Here is a 19,340-nt window from a genome sequence, read left to right as displayed (position 1 = left end):
GCAAGTCTGATGACCTGCACTCAAGGCCCAGAACCTTCATGGTGGAAGGAGAGAAGTAATCCCCAAAGCTGTCCTCTGACCTCCACACATGAGCCTTGGCTTGCGCCCCACACCCCAGCGTAAGATGAATAACTAATCCCATGCTTTCTGGAAACAGTACTGTAAAGATTCCAGATGCATGATGCTGGGAAGTTATTTACAGCTGTCTAAGTCTTCCTGCCTACAGTGACGGAGCTAGCAGTACTTTCGGGAAGAGAGTATCTGAGTGCTTCGTACGCAGTGGGCTCTCACTGAAGGTCAGCCATCCCCCTTGTTTACAGCATTCATTTCGGCACCTTTGAAAATATCAGGTATTTCCTTATGGCTTCACAACTTCTAGAAACTTTAGCTTTCCTACCAAATGGCATTTAGAAAACAAACAAAAGAAAACTTTCAAGTGAACTATTTCAAGCATACTGCTTCTCGCTCAGGATTTCCAGCTACACATTGGAGCAACGTAAACATTTCTGAAAGGAAAGTAAGTTGTTGGAAGTGTTGGTGTTGTATGCACATTCTCTTCTAGAGACAAAATGCCATTCTGGCTTTGACACCTTCCCCCATACTTCTCTGCTTTCCTTTCCAATGTAAGTGTCTGTAGATGCGAAAGAGCAAAGCCTTTACAAACCTAATGAGGACACATCGGCGATGATGAAGTAACCCCCGTCAGGGATGATGGGTTTCAGGCCAACACTGTTAAGTAAACGGACCATACGATCTCTTTTTACTTCTAATTCCTTTGGCAGAGAATTAAAGTAACATTCTGGGTCATCCATGCGCTTGATATCAATCCAAAGGGCCTGGGCCAAGGCTGCCTGTATGTTAAGATAAAAAAAAAAAAAAAACAAGGAAAGGAAGCATGGTAATGTCAATTATGGCTCCATTTTCTGGAAGAATAAGTAAAGGTCATCCAATTAAGATTTGTGGCAAGGAAGGCACTCAGGAAGTCACAGCCAGATTCCTGTGAACTGTCCAGCTCCGTAGGTTAATCTAATGTGACAAACAGAGGAAGTCATGGAAATCCCAACCAAAAAAAAAAAAAAAAAAAGAAAAGAGTCATAAAGATGGTGTACTTGGGAACAAAGACACATGAATCATTTTCTGCTGAGGAAAGCTATGGTCCAGCTTGTTAAGTCTCTGTCTAAAGACTAGCCAGCGGGGAGAAGAGGGAGTAATGTTTCCTGTTACCTGTGCAGGAGGAAATTAAGGCCAGCCTGCTGTGTAGACAAGCAAACATGAGGTCCTCGTTCTTCAGAGGAAATGCTAAAATCATTCTGATCCCAGCAAGGCGGTGTAAGTGACATGGGGACTAGAAACAGATAAACGTGTGGGCAACTCCTCTAGCAGTGGTGAGTCAGAGACATGGGTCCGGAATAACCCAGTCTTATAAAGAGCAAAGGACTTAGTGTTGTGCACCCCTCCCCCACCCCCATGTGGTGAATTGTTGGTCTCCAAGGTCTGGGCATTAGGAGACATGACCTTCAGGGATGACTTGCACAGAAGACCAGAGGCCCCAGGAATGGTACGAGGGCCATTTCCATCATGGGAGAACACTTCCATCATGGGAGAACACACTGAAATAGTGTCACCAGTGGGGCAGCAGGTCCTTATCCGCTGTGATCTCCCTGGCTTTATAAGCTACACAGTCTCTAGTTCTTTGTTCCAGCAACCTTCACAGACTAAGCCGGTAAGGACCATGCTGGTGACTCAGAAACATGTCAGGTCAGGACAATAAAAACAAGTCACACAGTACAAAGACCTGCCAAGCAGGGGGCCAGAGGGCTGACAGGCAAAGTGAGCTTTTTCTGTAAGAGCCGGGGACAGAGCGATTAACAACATAGGCCTGGCCTTGGCTTTTATAAAACCTCCAATTCCTGCATATTGAAGCGGGGAGTGCAGAGGTGAGGTGGAAAGGGCAGGGGGGAAAATCTGTTCTGCGTGACAGAACTGTAGCAAAAGACAGAGCATGATGAGGTGGGGGAGGGGGCACATCACAGAGAAGGCTGTGGCAGGAGAATTTAGCAATTAAACGGAATTCGTGATTCTTCAACACCAGGAAATCAGCATCCAGTTTCTAAACTGAGTGATTTCCCCAAAGTATAGAATAAGACACTTCAGGAAATGTTCATCGTATATACCTTTGTGAGCAATTTGTTGATCCGCTGTAGAAGTCTTTGCCCCAGAAAACTCAAAGCACAGAGACACAAACGTCTGTGCTGAGTATACCTGGATGCCGGTTCCTCCCACAACTGGTTATGCTGCCCAGTGGCAAACACCACTGACAGCTACATACATCCAGGGTCCTCACCTCAGTTCAATCTACTGATGTTTCTCTCGTGGAAGTCGTCTCTTTCCTTCTCCCTCAGCCAAGCACCAGACTCCTTTTGATAACACACAATCAAAAGTGCTATCTATGGCTTCCCAGTCCCTCAGTCCTAACAGCGATGTGCATGGCCCAGCATGATGTGAGAGGCCAGCTATCACTCAGATCTGAGACTCTCTTTCTCTTCCTCCCTGGTCTCCTCATCCCAGGAGCCCTGTGATGGGAGATTTCGTGCTGTAAATATGTTTCTCGTTGGTTAATGAATAAAGCCCTGTTGGGCAATAGGAAAGCAAGATAGGCGGGACTAGGAGACAAAGAGGATTCGGGGAGAGGTAGGAGGAGATTCAACATGTAGAGACTTGAGGGAGAAGAAGGTCCAGACCCTCTCAGTATGATAAGACAACCTGGAAACGCTTAGATTAATAGAAATGGGTTAATATTTAAGACAGAGCTAGCCAATAAGAAACTCTAGTAACAGGCCACAGCTTTATATCTAATGCAGTGTCTTTGTGTGTTATTTGGGGCTGGCGGGAAAACTGCTCATAATAGCCATGCTACCGATGGGCCTTTGCCCTTCCTATTCTCAGTCCACAGGGCTCTTCTCTAGGTTAAACAGCACTCATGCGCTGTTTTTTCCATGAGGCCTACCCAGTATGACATCATACACTCGCCAACCTGGATCCCTAAAGCCAATGGAATTATTTCTGTTGGGTGTCCAGACACCTTTGATGAGAAAGGATCAATCAAGTTCAGTGGAGCCAATACTTTTACTCTCTTGTGAGTTAACTCCTTGTAGAAGTAGAACACCTTTGTAGTATTTGGGGGTATTCATAGGAGAATGACAAATAGATGTTTCTAGAAATGTGTACAGAAATAGCAACAGTCTAATAAAGGATACACATTAAGGGTCAGCTATGATGGTACCTGCCTGCTATCCCATGCTTGGGAGGTTAAGGCATGGCAGTCACTGTTCTTGAGAAAAGACTGACCTGGTAGATAGAGTCTACCATGTGTCCCCGGGGACTCTGCACATACAGTTAGCATTTTGCCAGTTTCTCATGGACCATGTAAGAGCTCTTTTTAGGAAACACAGGAGTTTCTCCCCTTTCTTACAAAATATATTAGCATAAATACACACTGCCATGTGTCTTGCCTTTAAAAATACAAACAACAGTAACAACCAAACAAACAAATGACTTCACATTATGTTCTGGAACTCCTCCTTTATCGGTTATACCATTTGTTCTCTGCATGCTACCCACCCCCCACAGGGTCTTCCTGTATTGTCCAGCCAGACTTTGAAGTCTCTGTGTGGTCAGGACCAGCCTGGAACGCATGACTCTCCTGACTGAAGCCTCAAGTGCTAACATGACAGGCACGCGCCACCACACCCAGGACATTTTCTTTCCTTTAAATCGAGTATGAAGAATGACCAAAGTCGTCTGTCCCTTAATATGCGTTATCCTGTGTTACCAGAGGAGCTTTGTAGATGTGACATAAATTACGGATCTTGAAATTAGGCTTTATCCAATGACTATGTGTCTGCTTCCAAATTCCCAAACTGTGCTAGAGAAGGGCTTGTTCATGAAGAAGCTATCTCGTTCCTGCACGCACAAGGGCCAACACATACCTGTAAAGGAGTTGCACAAGTGTAAAAAGTGTTTTGTTGAACAGTCTGTAAGTGTTTTACCAGGTGTTTAGGACCAATGCTCCAGCCAAGCTGGGAAGGGAAAAGATAAAAGCAGATTTCAAAACAGAATCTAAGAATATACATCATATCTAACAGAGTAATTAGTGTAAATGACAAACATAAGCATTGGCGATTCAGAAATGTCTCCGGAGGAAAGAAGGGCAATGCTTGTATTTTGTGAAGTTCCCAGCTCTGTCTTCACTATTCTGCCTACCTTCTGAAGGTAAACAAAACCTGTGGGTGAGTGAGCCCTTCCCCTCTGCGATGTGCCACTTCTGGTGCTCATGAGAAATAACAGTGAGCAGTTGCACTTGCCTTAAGTACAGGCACAAGTAATTCTGCACTACAGCTCAGAGGATTCCCCTACAATCAGAACACACGGATTTCTAATTCTCCTGGTTTTCCAGCAGTCCCTTAGCCCTGTCTAGTGTCTGTAAGGCTCAAGGAGAACTGAATTTCAATTGGGGACTCTTTTGTTTTGTGAGACAGTATCTCCTATAGCCCAGGCTAGCCTTGAACTCACAAAAAAGAATGTTGGCTTCCTGATTTTCTCGCCTCCACTCCCTGTGGCTCAGGATTACAGATCCTGATGCACACACTGTCATGATCAACAGTACCATGGTTGGTGCATGGACTCTGAAGGTGGGCTGCCTTTCCTGGCTTGAGTGTATTGGCAATGTAATCTCATGCAAAACAGTAAAAGTTACTGTGACTTAGTTTTGTAATCTGTAAAACAGGGATGAAAACCTTGCCTACATAACACTGTGCTTATGAGAATGAAAAGAATTAGCATGCTTAAAAACACCGAGTCTTTGGGCCACAGTTAAAGCCAGGGTATTAGCCAGTGTTGCTTTCCTCTTTTAATAGGCGAACATTCTTTGTAAAGAAAAAAGTAACATTGGTTGATCACTCATAAAATTTTAAATTAATTGATTTTCCTTTCTTTTAAGGAAATTACTTGGCCTTAAAAAGGATGAAACATGGGCCAGGGATATGGTTCAGAGGGTAAGAACTTGCTTGCTGCTAAGCTTGAGGACGCAGGTTCAATCTCTGGGATCCACATGTTGGAAAGAACCGACTCTTATGCATTGCCCTCTGCCCTCCACACATGCACCACAGCACACATCCCCCAGTCCCCAAGTAAATACATGTAATTAAAAATAAAAGGTTGAAGCTTGACATGAAAGCCAAACAAATCAGCAGATATGGAAAAGTATAAAATCCCACATATATTTTGTATGCATATAAAATGCAAAATTGTCTACAGAAAATAAAGTATGGGTTTATTTTCTATTTCCAAGACAGGGTTTCTCTGTGTAACGGCCTCCTCTTTCTGGAGAGTAATGGGGACTGAACCCAGAGTCTTTCCCAGGCAAAGGATGTGCTCTGCCACTGAGCCACACCCCCCCAGTCCGGCAGCACCCTCCCCCCTCACCTTCCAGCCGGTCACACTGAAAGTCTTGCCAGCACTTCCTATTGTTATTGTTCTCTCCCACATACCAGGAAACGTGGCTGAAAAAGAAAAACAAATAGGTAATTAATTGACTAACATGTTTCCTTTTCAACTACGTTTCATCTAGTGTAATCTAAAAACAATGCAGACAACAGGAACCCAGTGGAAGCAGAGATACTAAATAGTATCAGTGTAGTTATTTCAGTCTTTATTTTAGGTAATGTAAATTTAAGCTAAAAATGTTATAGTGCCTGAAAGGATTGCAGTGTTGGACCAAAACAATATGAAGATAGATATGACACCTCTATTACATTTATTTATGCACTTATTTCTCCATCTGTCTGTCTGTCTGTCTTAGGGTATCTATGGCTGTGAAGAGACACCATGACCATGGATGGCATCTCAGCTAAGTGTGTGCTCTACCACTGAGCCACCGTGCAGCACCGTGACCCTATGGGCTGGTTTTGGTTCCTAGGTCTGTTTCTCCACACCCCCTGGAGCAATGGTTCTCAGGTGTGCAGCTTCATTGGGAACATTGACGGAAGGCAAAGCAGGTCTACTGATGCCTTGCACTCTGTCTGTGTCTGTTTTGCTTACAACGCCATTGAGATAAAAATGCCATACCGTATAGCCCAGCCCACTGCACAGTCATGACTTCCTTTAATTTCAGGAGATTCTTTCCAACCAAAGGCAGTGAGCCACCAGGCCATTCTTGACTGATATCTTTCAATGTCATTCATTCACATTTGTCCATCGAATCTGTCTTAGTAACTAAGATTGACAAAGGACCCAAAGAGGGATATGTACCTCCTGCCTCTAAAGAGCTTGAGGTCTAGCACAGGAGGTACACCAAGGTGGCAGCAGTGATGTGTGCTAGGGGGGTGAAGTAGGGGCAGGCAGGGCTGTTAGCCAGTGACAGAAGAGGAACGGAGGTCTCCTGGGTCAGGGGTGATTTGGCTAAAATTTGGAACACCGCGTCAGCTTAGGCAGGCAGCTGTGCAATTACAATCTTGAACTACAAATCCTTTGCGCTGCCTCTGTGTATATGCTGAACGACATTAGTTCTCTTCCATGGATCTAGCTGCCAGCAAAATTTGGGTGACTTCAAAAAACACTCCTTCATAATCTGAGCCTAATCATTCAGCCGGCAATTCCACTTACTCTAGATGGGGTCTCCCCAGAGTCCTGGGAACACACTTAGCAAAAGCGTAAACACATACTGTATCTAGGTAAGTCTTAGTGCTGCTTGGTAACCTGGGCTGGAGTCAAGACAGGAATCTGAGTGTTTCCTTCTCACTTAAGCTGGAGAGCTCGTGCTTCATAGTTCTAGTTTATCTAGCCCAGGCTGGCCTTGAACCTGAGATCCTCCTGCTTCAGCCTCAGGAGTGGTATGGTTTACAGGTGTGTGTCACCATGATTAGCTGGAGTTTTCATTTCTTCACAGCCCCTATGCATCACCCAGGCTGGTAGACACATGACCTGGAGCTTATTAATCTACTTTGTAATTCAGTCACAGAGCCAATTCCTTTTGCTGTAGTTCTCCAAGTATAATTATGGCCATACTGGGGACTCAAGTTAATGTGCAGAAATTTGAAAAGTCACCTTAGGGTTTCATCCACAAGATTTTCTTAAGCCTTTGACAGTTGCTGTTACTTACCTGATCTTAAAAGTTACAGCTCTTGAGAGTTAACAAGAGGATTTAGTAAATGAATATCAATGATCAAGTCCAAAAACTCAAATGCATTTGCTGCAAGAGCTCTGTTATAGACCTATGCACATAACTGGGACTTGAAAAGTATTATTTTATGCATATGATGCTTTGCTCACATGTATGTCTGTGTACTAAAGTAATGCCCACAGAGGCAAGGGGAGGATGTCAGATCCCCTGGAACTAGAATTACAGAGGATTGTGAACTACCACGTGGATGTTGGGAATGGAACCTGGGCCATCTGGAAGAGCAGCCAGTGCTCTTAACCTCTGGACCGTCTTTCCATCCCCCAAACTGGATTAAAACAACAACAGCAATGTATTCTTATGTTCAGTTTTCGGTCAGGCAGAATCACTTCTAGTTCCATTATGCCCCTGTTCTACAATGCAGGGCACTGAGGTTTCAAGGGCCTCAGAGCTTTTTTGCCTTCTCCAAGAGTTTTACCCCTTCTCCAAGGCTTCTGATGTGGTGGAATAACTGTGAAGATGTGTCACTCGAATTGGTTTAATAAAAAGCAGAACAGCCAATAGTTAGGCTGGATTTGGAGGCCAGAGGGAATGCTGGGAAGAATGCCGAGAGATGGAGGACAAGCAAGACATGCAGGAGAAGAGACAACAGTGACGAGCCACGTGGCAGCACACAGATTAATAGGAATGGGTTAATTAAATTGTAAGAGCTAGTTAGAAACAAGCTCTCGGCTGAGCTTTCATAACAGATAATAAGTCTGCATGCTGTGATGTGGGAGAGGCTGGTGGGACAGAGAGACTTGTTACATTCTAACCCCCTCAAGCACTTCCTTTCTCCTTCCATCTACCGGAACAATTATAGCACACGTGACTTCTGTTTATACACACATGTGCATCTTTACCTCCTCCTTTCCATGTCTCCTACTCATCTTATCCAGCAAAGACATTTGATTGCCTGATGTTCTAACTTGCTTTCTGCTCTCGCGAAAGGGTTTATTTGGCTTATACTTTCCCATCGCAGTGCAACACCAAAGAAGTCAGGGCTGGGACTCATTCCCAGCTCAGGGAGCACAGGACAAACCACGCAGGTATGCTGCTCGCATGGGGACCAGGGCCACTGGCCTAAGATGGCACTGCCCACAGTAGGCTGCATTCTTATGTCAGGCAGTCCTTCGTGGAAGTGATCAGGTGCCTATGCAATGCAGGAAATTCTTCCCTTGAGGTTACCTCTATCGACTCTGGGCTGGGTCAAGTCCTACCATGTGTGGGACCCTAACCTGGAAAATGGCAATTTAGAAGAGACCAACGCAAATAACAATCTTATAGTTCTTGTAATTTAGAAGCGAAGCGCATAGATTCTGTTAAAGATAGAGAGGGAAAAACAAAATAAAAGTGAAGGAAGTGAATGCTGGACGTGAGGGAGTGTGACATGGGGACAAAGACCTGAGGGAGTCATGTGGACATCAGGGGGATAGTGTCTCTATCAAAGGAAAGACAGGTGCAACATCCCAAGCTTACCCCACCCCCACGGCTGCGAGCGGCAGCCACGCCAGATGATACTGTAGTTATTTGGGCGAGATAGGCTAGTGGCGACTGCAAAATCCAACCGAGGACAGCCTAACAGTAGCTTGCCATTCTATGATTCCTTGCTGTTATTTAAGCAACTCGTGCAGCACTGTCATGAACCTCTTCATGGAAACTTCTATCCCAGTGTCTTACACAGCACGGAGCAGCAGGGTTCCCGGTAAGAAGTCAGAGACAGGCACAAGAACTGTTCTACTCACTTCCCATATCCACATTGTGATCTCAAGTCCCTTCCCCCATTTGAACATCTGTTCATCAAGCTGGACGGTAATCCCTCAAGCACCATCCTTCTAAATACTTGCTGTAAGTGCTCACGTAGACACCCGTCACAGACACTATTTTAAAACTGGCCTGGGACCCTTTCCAATCAGTTGTTCCGCGATATGCCCAAACCCTTGCAGCCCTGAGACTGCCGGAATCAGTACCTATTTTTATATGCTTATGTCCAGTATAGACCAGCCATTCATAAACCTCATCACTGATGCACAGGGTGTCATACTTGATGCAAAGGTCAGCAATGATTTGCAGCTCTTCTCTGGTATACACCTACACATATTAAAGGAAATTCCGGTTATTCCACACATGAGAAAACAGTGACTCCCAGCCCATGTCAGCAAAGAGGCTCACTTACCTTGCCAATGGGGTTATGTGGAGTATTTAATATAATGGCTTTAGTTTTGGAACTAAATTTACTTTCCAGTTCTTGGGGGCTGAATGTCCAGTCAGAGCTAGACCATGTCATCCCATCAGTGGGTTTCTAAGCATGAAGAAGAAGAAGAAGAAGGATGTGATTTGAACAAATTAAGATGTGAGTTGGACAAATTAATTCATGTTCACTGTCTTACAAACAACCTAGCAAAGAAAAAAGACGATTAAAGACAGACCTGGCAAAGGCAACTGAATATATGGCTAAGGAAGAACACAAACACAAATAATTGGGCTCCAATCCAACCTCAAGAACCCAGAGGATTCGAATCTTATGTACACACTGTCAGCACAACAGCTGTTGTTCCTTCCCAGAAACAGGCTCTATCCATGGGCAACATGTGACACCGTAAGTCTGTGAGTCCCCTTAGCTACTGTATTCATTGCTTTCGAAAGACTTAGCTACATCTCCAGTGACAAAGACATTGGCATTTTAAAACATTCTGCAAGCCTGTGGACGGACTGGGGACTTACAGATCTCAGGGGAATAAACACAGGCGTTGCTCCGGCCATTCTCACCATGGGCTCGTAACAGTCGTAAAAAGGCACCATTATGATCACCTACGAGAAAAGCAAAGAACAACCCAGGGTTCAGCCAGCAACTCACTGCGTGAATGCAGCAGGCACCTGGTATGTGGGAGGCGCTGTGCTAAGAGATGAGATGCAGCAATGGAAAAGACAGGCCAGGCCTTTGTGGAGAGAATGTCTGAGTGCAAAAAGAGCCTGGGTAAAGACGTCCAGGGAGTCAAGCCCGGAGTTCAGGCTCTCGGGAGATCTAAGGATAGACTTAGAGTAGGGACATCCTAAATTGTCAATTATTATAGGTGCACACCCAGACTTATCTCGGGCCTGGACTGGTCACCATATTTCAAAGGGATGTTCTAAGCAAAACCAGTAAGGATGGTTTCTGTATTTCAAGTTAGAAAACACAATATAGGAGAAACTTGATAGGAGCAGGGTGTCAGGAAATGACATTGCAATTATATCTGAATGGGGTGCTAAGTTTAGCCAGTATCTTGAGAGTAAACTTGTGAGTGAATTATGGATGTTGTTCTTGGTGATGCCCACAGCACCCCCCCCCCCCGCCCACATGTGTTATTTGGAACCTTTTTTTTTTTTTTATAACCCCCAGTTTTTGGGTCAGATTTCTCACCTCTCAGACTCTTCTCCAACCACCCTTCCTACAGTTTCAGGTTGAGCAGCTGATCTGGTCTGCTGCTATCACCCCAGCCCGTAGACCCAATTTAGGGCCTTTCTGCCATTCCATTATCTCTGGTGGTTTGAGTGAGGACGGCTCCACGGGCTCATGTTTGAATGCTTGGCTCCAAGTTTGTGGAACTGTCTGGAAAGGACTAGGAGGTGTGGCCTTGTTGGAGGAAGTGTGTCAGCGGGCTTCCAAATGGCTGCTCTCTCCCACTCTGCTCTCTCTGTGCTTCATGGTTGTTGTTCTAATGTAAAAGCTCTCACCGAGGCTCCAGCATTGTGACTGTGTGTCTGCCTGTCGTCATGCTCTGCACTGTGATGGTCATGGTCTCCTCACCCTCTGAAACTAACAGGCTCCCAGTAAGACTCTTTTGTAAGTTGCCTTCGTTATGGCATTTTGTCACAGAAACAGAAAGGTAACTAAAGCAACCTTCTTCCTTCCTTTCTTTCTTCCAGGGAAGTAAGATCTTATCTAGCCTGGCCAATCTCCAGCTCACCGTGGAGCTGAGATGGGCCCTTACCTCCTGGTTTCACCTCTCAAGTTTTGGGATTGCAGGCACACGCCACTACATTTGCCTAGCTTTTTGCTTTTACACAGTTTTTGATTACATTGATTTGTTTATTTGTTGTGTACATGCTCTTGTGTACCATGGGGCACTTGTGGTAGTCAGTAGCTGGAAGCTTTTCTGTGTCCCACCTGGTCCTGCAGCCCCAAAAAATAATCATTCAAAGGCTTAGTATTAATTATAATTGTCCGGCTGATGGCTCAGGGTTATCACTAACTAGCTCTTACATTTAAGTGCCACATGGTTTGTGGCTTATTACCTCATTTTTGGCAGGTCTTGCTTCCTCAGCAGCTGGTGTCTGCTTCAACTCCGCCTTCTTTCTCACTGTATCTCTACTTGGATTTCCTGCCTTGTTCTATTCTGCCTGGCTATTGGTCAACTCCACTTCTTCATTCATCAGTGGTAAGAATACAGAAAGACATCCCTCTTCAGGACTCAGAGGACAACTTGCCAGTGTTGGTTTTCTCATTCTGTCATGTGGGTTCTGGAGATTCAAGTCAGAAAATGGCCCTATCCAGGGAGAAGTGGCTCCCTTGCCAGCCCAGGGAGCCACTTCCCCAGCCCATGCTTACATATCCTTTAAGACCTAGCCCAATGTCATGAGAATGCCATATAATTCTAATTTCTGCTCTTACATTAACGCCTGCGTGAGAGTTCGCTGAATATAGAAATTGTTTTCTCATCTTTTGCGTGTATAAACAACAGTGTATGTATGCTCAGTTGAATAAATTCACATGACTGCTACTCTAGATGAAAGAATATAAGCATTTTTACAAGCACGCACACACACACACACACACACAGTCTAATGTTTTCATTGAATCTGCATGTATGTATGTGTGTGTGAGGGGTGCATGCCAGCCACATACATAGTTAGGTCAGCCTGGGCTAGAGGAGACCTGTCTCAAAAACAAACAAGAAAAATAACTAACCAACCAACTAATAACTAACGAAGAATGCTACAAAGTGAACAAATCTCAAAGACATAATAATGGATGAAAAGAAAAAAAAAATTCAATAGCCTGTACCATATGATTCCAACTTCTATCCAGCAAAAGAGCCACAAGAATGAACCAAGGTGCAGATTACAGTATAATGGTTAACCCTGGGAGACATACACCAGGAAATGACTCAGAGTGTCTGGACCCAGGCACTTTATGTGCACTATACTTATATGGCAATTTATCCCAGTCTATTACATTCAAGGCTTGTCCACTTCATTGTACCACCATTGGACTTCAACATGGATTGAAAGTGGAAGAGAAAGGAACAAAATGAGGAGAAGGCTCTAACTCGGGACAGAAGTATTGAAGCAGATTATATAGCAGTGCTCATGTACTTACTTCATCTCCCGGGTCAACCAGTCCTTGAATGGCATTAAAGAGAGCTCCATATCCTCCGACTGTCACAATAATTTCTTCATTTGGATCAATTCGATTTTGATAAATTTTTTCATATAAAGAGGACAGAGCTTTCACAAGTGATGGATGACCCTATTGGATTAAAGATGAAGACAAAACAAAAACCCACCTTGAAATTGGTTATGAAAGCTACTTCTTTGAGGTAATGTAACTCTAAAATGTAACAGTTTTTAAAGTCGGGTTTAATGTCTAACATTATCCCTATCTTTGTATTTTTAGAGATTGATTTTGTATGTATGGGTATTTTGTCTATGTGTGTGCATGTGCACATGAGTGTAGTGGAGGTCAGAAAAAGGTGCTGGCCCCTTTGGACCTGGAGTTACAGGCAGGTGTGACAGATTGTGCAGTTAAGCTACCATGTGAGTGCTGGGAATTGAACCCAAGCCCTCCGCAATAGCAGTAAGTGCTTTTAACTGAGTCATCATCCATCCAGCCTCCGAATCTGAATTTCCAAAATAGCAATAAACTTTAAAAGCCTTTGCACTTTGAATGTCTCTATGAATGGTTATGAAAACTTGGTGCTGATTGAAAAGTATCCACAAAAGAAAGATTTGGAATACAATATATCAAAGCATTTGTTTTGAATAGAAATGAATTCCCTCCCAGTATATTTATAATAGCACAAAATTAAATGCATGTAGAAATGAATGTAAAAACCGTGCATTTGCCATTTGCCAGAATCTGCTTTATTCAATTGCCAGGAGGTTCTATCTGCCATAGACTAAGAGAAGGAAAACCAAATTCACCAAAGACATACATGCTACTGTTGCTGATGACAAATGCTACCAGGAAGCAGAGTACTATCCATTTATGAGAAAAGAATAGTTACTAAGGACAGTGATTCCCAGAAGATGAGAAAGAGAATGACAAATGCACAGAATGTGAGATATGTAGTAATTATCATACTAAAACTTTCTCTTTAGGGGCTGGGGCATAGCTCAGTACTAAAGCACTTGTCTAGTAGGTATAGGGCTTTGGGTTCAACCCATACACAGAAGTAAGTAATTTTTATTTTAGCTAACATGCAATAATTGCACATATTTAAGGGGCAATGTGATACCTAATATATGACCACAGTATATAGATAAAACCAGTAATTAGCACTTTCCTCCAGCATTTCTTTGAAACCTTCAAGCTCTCTTCTATTATAGTTCTTCAAATATATAACAAGTTATTGTGAATTGTAAACCCTGTCTGTGCTGCAGAAGACTAGAAAGTTTTCTTTTCATCTCACTAGGTCTCAGCATCTGTTATTTAATCTCCCTTTCCCTCCATCCGCTTCCTCTTCCTAGCCTCTACAGACTACCCTTCAACTCTCATCTACTTCCAGATCTACATAGTTTACTTTCCATACAATACAAAATAGCCAGTGTTTGGTTACTCTGTGTCTGCCTCATTATTGCAGTTAACTTGATGTTTGCTGGTTCTGTTTTGCTGCAGTTGTCTGGTTTTCACTCTGCCTGTGGCAGAATAATAGTCTACTGGGGAGGCTAGCATATTTTTGTCTATTCTGCCGATGGCCACCTAGACAGATTCAGTATCTTAGCTGCAATGAACACCACTTCAGCACACATGGGTGTGGTGTCTCTGAGATGCTGACTTCATTTCCTGTGGACATAAATCCAGACATTTTTATGTCCATTGTTTTGCTCCTTTTAATTGTTTTAATTTTTTCATTGTAACAAATCTCTGTCCTGCCAGCTCCCAAACAGTGACATGGAGACGTATCAATTGGAAAAGCTCAGCCTATAGTTTAGGCTTGTTTCTAACCAACTCTTGCAACCAAAATTAACTGCCACCTGACTCATGGCTGCCACCTCTCCTCCTGCACATCCTGCTTGCTCTGCATCTTCCTGTGGCTAGATTATCTGCTCCTACCTTCCCTGTCTGTCCAGAAGTCCCGCCGACACCTCCTGCCTAGCTATTGGCCATTCAGCTCTTTATTAAACCAGGCCCAACAATACATTTTCACAGTATGCAAATATCCCACCATTTATTGTGTGTCTTGGGGGAAGGTATCCATGCTGCATTGCATGTGGAGGCTAGAGAATTACTGGGAAGTTGGTTCTCTCCCATCATCATGTGCGTGCAAGGATCAGACTTAGGTTGTCAGCCTTAATAAATGCCTTCACCCACTGGGCAAGCTTGCCAACTCTACTCATGCTGTCTTTTGTGACATTAGCACCAATTTACAGTGATATCAAGGGTGCAGAAGAGATTTCTTTCTCCCTCTTCTTCATTTGGTATGTTTTGATTTTTAGATAGCCATTCTGCCTGTGCCGAGATGATTTCTCATGACTTGTTTGCATTTTCTTGATTAGTGATGGTAAGGGCTTCTCTATACACTTGCTAGCCTTTTTTGTTATATAGCCTTCCCACTCTTCACTCATTCTAGACATTCATCCTTTGTCTGGTGAGTACCTTTCTCCCATTCTATAGGTTGTCTCTATTCTGTTATGCTTCTTTGAAATACACAAATTGCTTAGTTTCATAAGATCACATTTATCTATTTTTGCTATTGTTATCTGTACTTTGGGAGTTTATTAAAAAAATCATAGCCTATACCAATACTTGACCTATTTCCCTTATATTTTCTTCTACAACTTTCATCGTTTCAGGTCTGATATGGGGGCTTATAGCTGATTGGTTAGTGAGTGGGCTGGCTAGTTTTCTGTTAATTTGACATAAGTTTGAGTCATTAGGGAAGAAGGAAACTCAAGTGAGAAAATACCTGCTTCCTAGATTGGCTTATGAACAAGCCTATGGAACAATTTTTTTGATTGACAATTGATGTGGGAGGGCTCAGCTCACTGTGGGCAATATTACCCTTGATCTGTTGGTCTGGGATGCTATAAGAAAGCAGGCTGGGCAAGCCATCAGGAGCAAGCTAGTAAGCGTGGCCTTTGCATAGTTCCTGTCCCCAGATTCCTGCTTTTAGTTCTTTTCCTGATTTCCCTGCATGATAAACTAGAAGTTCTAAGACGAGAAAGCCCTTCCCCAGTTGCTTTTGACCATGGTATTTTACCATAACAACAAACATCCTAATGAAGACAGGGAGGCCAGCAGTGAGACCATGAGAGCCCTGTGACCATCTTGATCAGGTCTTGCTTTTTCCCCCTGTGCTCTTATCCCCAAAGCAAAACCCTGTGTGGGCTGTTTGGACTTTCACAGACAGACTCACAATGACAAAAATGTAAAGACTTCTTTCCATATCCTGTTTCTCCCCCATCTTCACACTCTCAGGGGAAAGGAAAAGAAGATGCTTGGTCATATGACAATCACATGGCTCTCAGGCATGGCAGACAAATGTCTATAGTTCAAAGTCAATCTAATCGAAAAAGTCTGGATGCCTGGGTATTTCAGCACAGATGATGGATAAGGGGTTAGAGAGGCGAGGGAGGAAGCAAGCGTCTAGTCAGAAATAGTTTTTTTCGTTTTTGTTTTTAAGAAGCCAATGCTAAGAATACAGGAGTGTTAAAGAAATAGCAAAGTTAATGAGAGGGTATTTCCCCTTCCCTTTATGTCCTGAGCTCTCATTTCAGAATAGCAGTCAATGAAGGGCCAAACAGATCTGTGAAAGGGCTGGAAGTTGGGGAAGGCACATCCTAAGAGGTAAGAGTAAGGGGCTTCTGAGTTTCTAGGTTGGGACAGTGGTCCTAGAAAGAGGGACACACACACACACACACACACACACACACACACACACACACACCAGTTTGAGTTATCAGTATATGCCCCACAAGGCCCTGATAGACTCACAAAGCCCCTTGTGTACTGATTCAGGTTGTCAGCCAATGCAGCCTTTGATAATTCTTCCTTTACATAGGAAGGAGGGGATATGTCTGGAAGGCCTTGTCCAAGATTCACAACAGAAGGGTCTGCAGCCAACTTAGTGAATTCAACCCTGATTAAAAAAGAAAACAACTAAAATTAGAAAATACTATAATTACAGAGTTAACTTCAATATTGTATGTTTTCAGGCAGTGGTGACCCATGCTTTTAATCCTAGCATTTGGGAGACAGAGGCAGGTGGATCTCTGAGTTTGATGCCAGCCTGGTCTACAGAGTTCCATGACGGCTTAGGCTACACAGAAAAATACTGTTTTGAAAAACAAAAATCACATGTTCTAATTATAGAAAAAAAAATAGGACTTAGTCTTAAAGATGAAAAACAATGAGTTTCCAACCAAATGTTACTACCCACAAGATGAATTTATCTAGCAAATAATGGTTGAACAAATGACCCTATCTTTCTTAGAGACCTTAATTTAATAACATTAATATTTGAGTCATACACACACACACACACATATATTATACATGTGCCTGTAAATGTCTGTAATCCCAGCACTGGGGAGGCTGGGGCAAGAGGATCAAGAATTTAAGGCCAGTCTGGGCTTTATACATAGCAAGGCCCTACTTCAAGAAAAAAAGAAAAAAGAAAAGGAAGCGATTGTAAATTTCATGAACTCATCAGTCAAACTTAGTTTCGATGTTCTCTGCCATGTATCCAGTGCTAGTCCAGAGACTGGCTTTCCCACATTTAATTGTGAGTAATGGGAGGAATCAAATGAACAGCCTCATTATTGGACTATGGCTGAAGCCAAATCCAATTTAAGGGACCACAGGAAACTTCACCGCATGATCATTCATATGAGACACTCACCACACATTGCTGTCCAGGCCTTCAATTCGTTTGGCATTTTTGAATTTCAAAGCCATTTTCTGAAAGATATTATTGAAAGTTTCTTTTAATTAGTCAGAATTCAAAGAGGTCAGTAAACATTGGGCCATTCTTCCTTTTTTTCTCCTGTTATCTTGTAAATGGTACCACGGTAAGAAGTTCTAAGGGATTGTCAACTCTTCCCCACTGTCCTGCAGAATGCTTTTTCTTGTGGCCCTCATTTCTTTACAGTCTCACCCAAGAACAAAAATACCACCCCAGCAGGAAGAGCTAACCCATTTAAGGGCTTGAAACACATACAAGAGCTCAATAATAGTAATATCAATGCAAAAGAGAATCTTGAGCCAAGCTATGAAATTTGCATAACCATAATTCTATAAGGAAGTTAAAAACTCAAATGTTTTCAAATTCTTAATAATGGGTTAGAGATAATGCTAGCTAACATTATGAAGCAATTTGTGTGAACCAGGCACCATTCTGTGTGTGTTACATGACTAAAATTTTAACATCCACATCAACCCTATGTAGCATTATAAGGTACCATGAAGATGGAGATGAAAAAAACTTTTCCATCTGCCAGAGTTCATAAAACCATCTCAAACAGGCTCAGCCCAAGATCTGAGCTCATGACCTTCTTCTACAGCCCATACTTACACTATCTTCTACTATCTCTCACATACTAAGACCTTTTAGAAAGCACGCCTGGAACTTGCTGCTTGAAATATAGTAGTCATCCTCATTAGTCACTTAACACCAAGCAAGCTAAGACTGTAGTAGGGAAATATCAGAAGTTATAATTATCATACCATACACAATATCTCAGTTCTTTCAATTCAAAAGCTACATTTTTGACTATTTCTCAAAACTATTGAATTAGTGTTGAGTTCGTTGTTAGCAAGCTGGTGGAAATAAAAATGATTGACAGCATTTTTGCAAGGAATTTTGTAATAGAATATTAAAGCAATTTTAATTCTATCTGGGAGAGAGATAATGATAATGGTTATTACAGAGAACATTGTTCTCTCAGTCTATTTTGAACAATAATACCAAAGAAATAGCTCTCTCAGCCTCTTATTTGTAATCTTTGAAACGCCAGGGAAGAGAATCATAAGCAAATTCTCTAGAGGCTACCACGCTTCTAGAACAGCATTTTGATGAAGTCCCACCTGAACAGAGTGCTACTCTAGAGAATACAACTATAAAACTCAAAAGACCCAGCAGGACAGAAAAGACTACTTTCTTATAAAGGCCTTCCCCTCTTTCCAAAATTGAGTTGAGAACGTAATGGTTCATTCAGCATGTGACCAGAAAGAAACGCAAAGTAGATTCAGATGAATGAGAGGGTTGGGGAAATGGCTTAGTGGGCAAATCACTTTCTGTGTAAGCATGAGGAGCTGAGTTCCTGTCCCAAGCACCATGTAGTAGTCAGGCTCTGACATGCTTGTAACTACAAGACTGTGGGACAGATACAGGGCGATTCCAGGGGCTCCCAGTTCAGCCAGAACATCTCAAACAGTGAACTCCAGACCAAGCAATGAGAGAGAGACCCTGCCTCAAAAATAAGATGGAGAACAACTGAGAAAGAGACCGGCATTGACCTTAGGCCTCCAAATTCCCGTGAGCACGTGCACCCTTCCCATAGGCACTGTTCCCCTGCAAACTAAAACAAAGAAATACAACGTGGGCACAAAGTAAGACTAGCTAGTTAGTTGAGATAAAAAGGCATGTCACTGTCCCTGAGCCACGGTCACCTCTGCCAAGAACACAACCTCCCTATAATACACACACGTTGCTTCTTTTTTTTACATTTTTGGTCAAGGTGATTTCATGGTTGAGCCATAGAGCTAGGTTATATAGCTGACCAGCAGAAGAAGCAGTTAGCGCCTTGTGGAAATGATTAAACAAAGCTTTGGGAGTTCAGGTCCCCCATAAGAGGTGGAGCTGGTGAGGGGGAAGAGGAGACTGACACAGTCTGAGGTTGAATTGGGATGGCTGCCACT

The 19,340-nt window shown here is 43.0% G+C and overlaps 1 protein-coding gene across 4 annotated transcripts in view; it reads right to left on the bottom strand.

Annotated features, from left to right (window-relative positions):
• Positions 1-19,340, bottom strand: part of Kyat3 (kynurenine aminotransferase 3) — a 41,940-nt gene that overhangs the window by 8,650 nt on the left and 13,950 nt on the right. For 3 of the 4 annotated variants that reach the window (XM_051194670.1, XM_051194664.1, XM_051194657.1), the window contains exons 2-10: positions 17,323-17,381; positions 16,416-16,560; positions 12,579-12,728; positions 9,941-10,027; positions 9,393-9,518; positions 9,187-9,307; positions 5,485-5,561; positions 3,990-4,079; positions 665-851 (exon numbers count right to left, since the gene is read on the bottom strand). In XM_051194670.1, coding sequence (XP_051050627.1) covers positions 665-851; positions 3,990-4,079; positions 5,485-5,561; positions 9,187-9,307; positions 9,393-9,518; positions 9,941-10,027; positions 12,579-12,728; positions 16,416-16,560; positions 17,323-17,378 — 1,039 coding nt within the window. In that variant the 5' untranslated portion in view covers positions 17,379-17,381. The remainder of the gene's footprint in view (positions 1-664; positions 852-3,989; positions 4,080-5,484; positions 5,562-9,186; positions 9,308-9,392; positions 9,519-9,940; positions 10,028-12,578; positions 12,729-16,415; positions 16,561-17,322; positions 17,382-19,340) is intronic. The other variant, XM_051194679.1, reaches the window with a different exon arrangement.

Source organism: Phodopus roborovskii, unplaced genomic scaffold, assembly GCF_943737965.1.
Source record: "Phodopus roborovskii unplaced genomic scaffold, PHOROB, whole genome shotgun sequence".
Taxonomy (NCBI): Eukaryota; Metazoa; Chordata; class Mammalia; order Rodentia; family Cricetidae; genus Phodopus; species Phodopus roborovskii.
The sequence above is the reverse complement of the archived record's forward strand: the minus strand, read 5'-3'. Positions and strand labels throughout refer to the sequence as shown.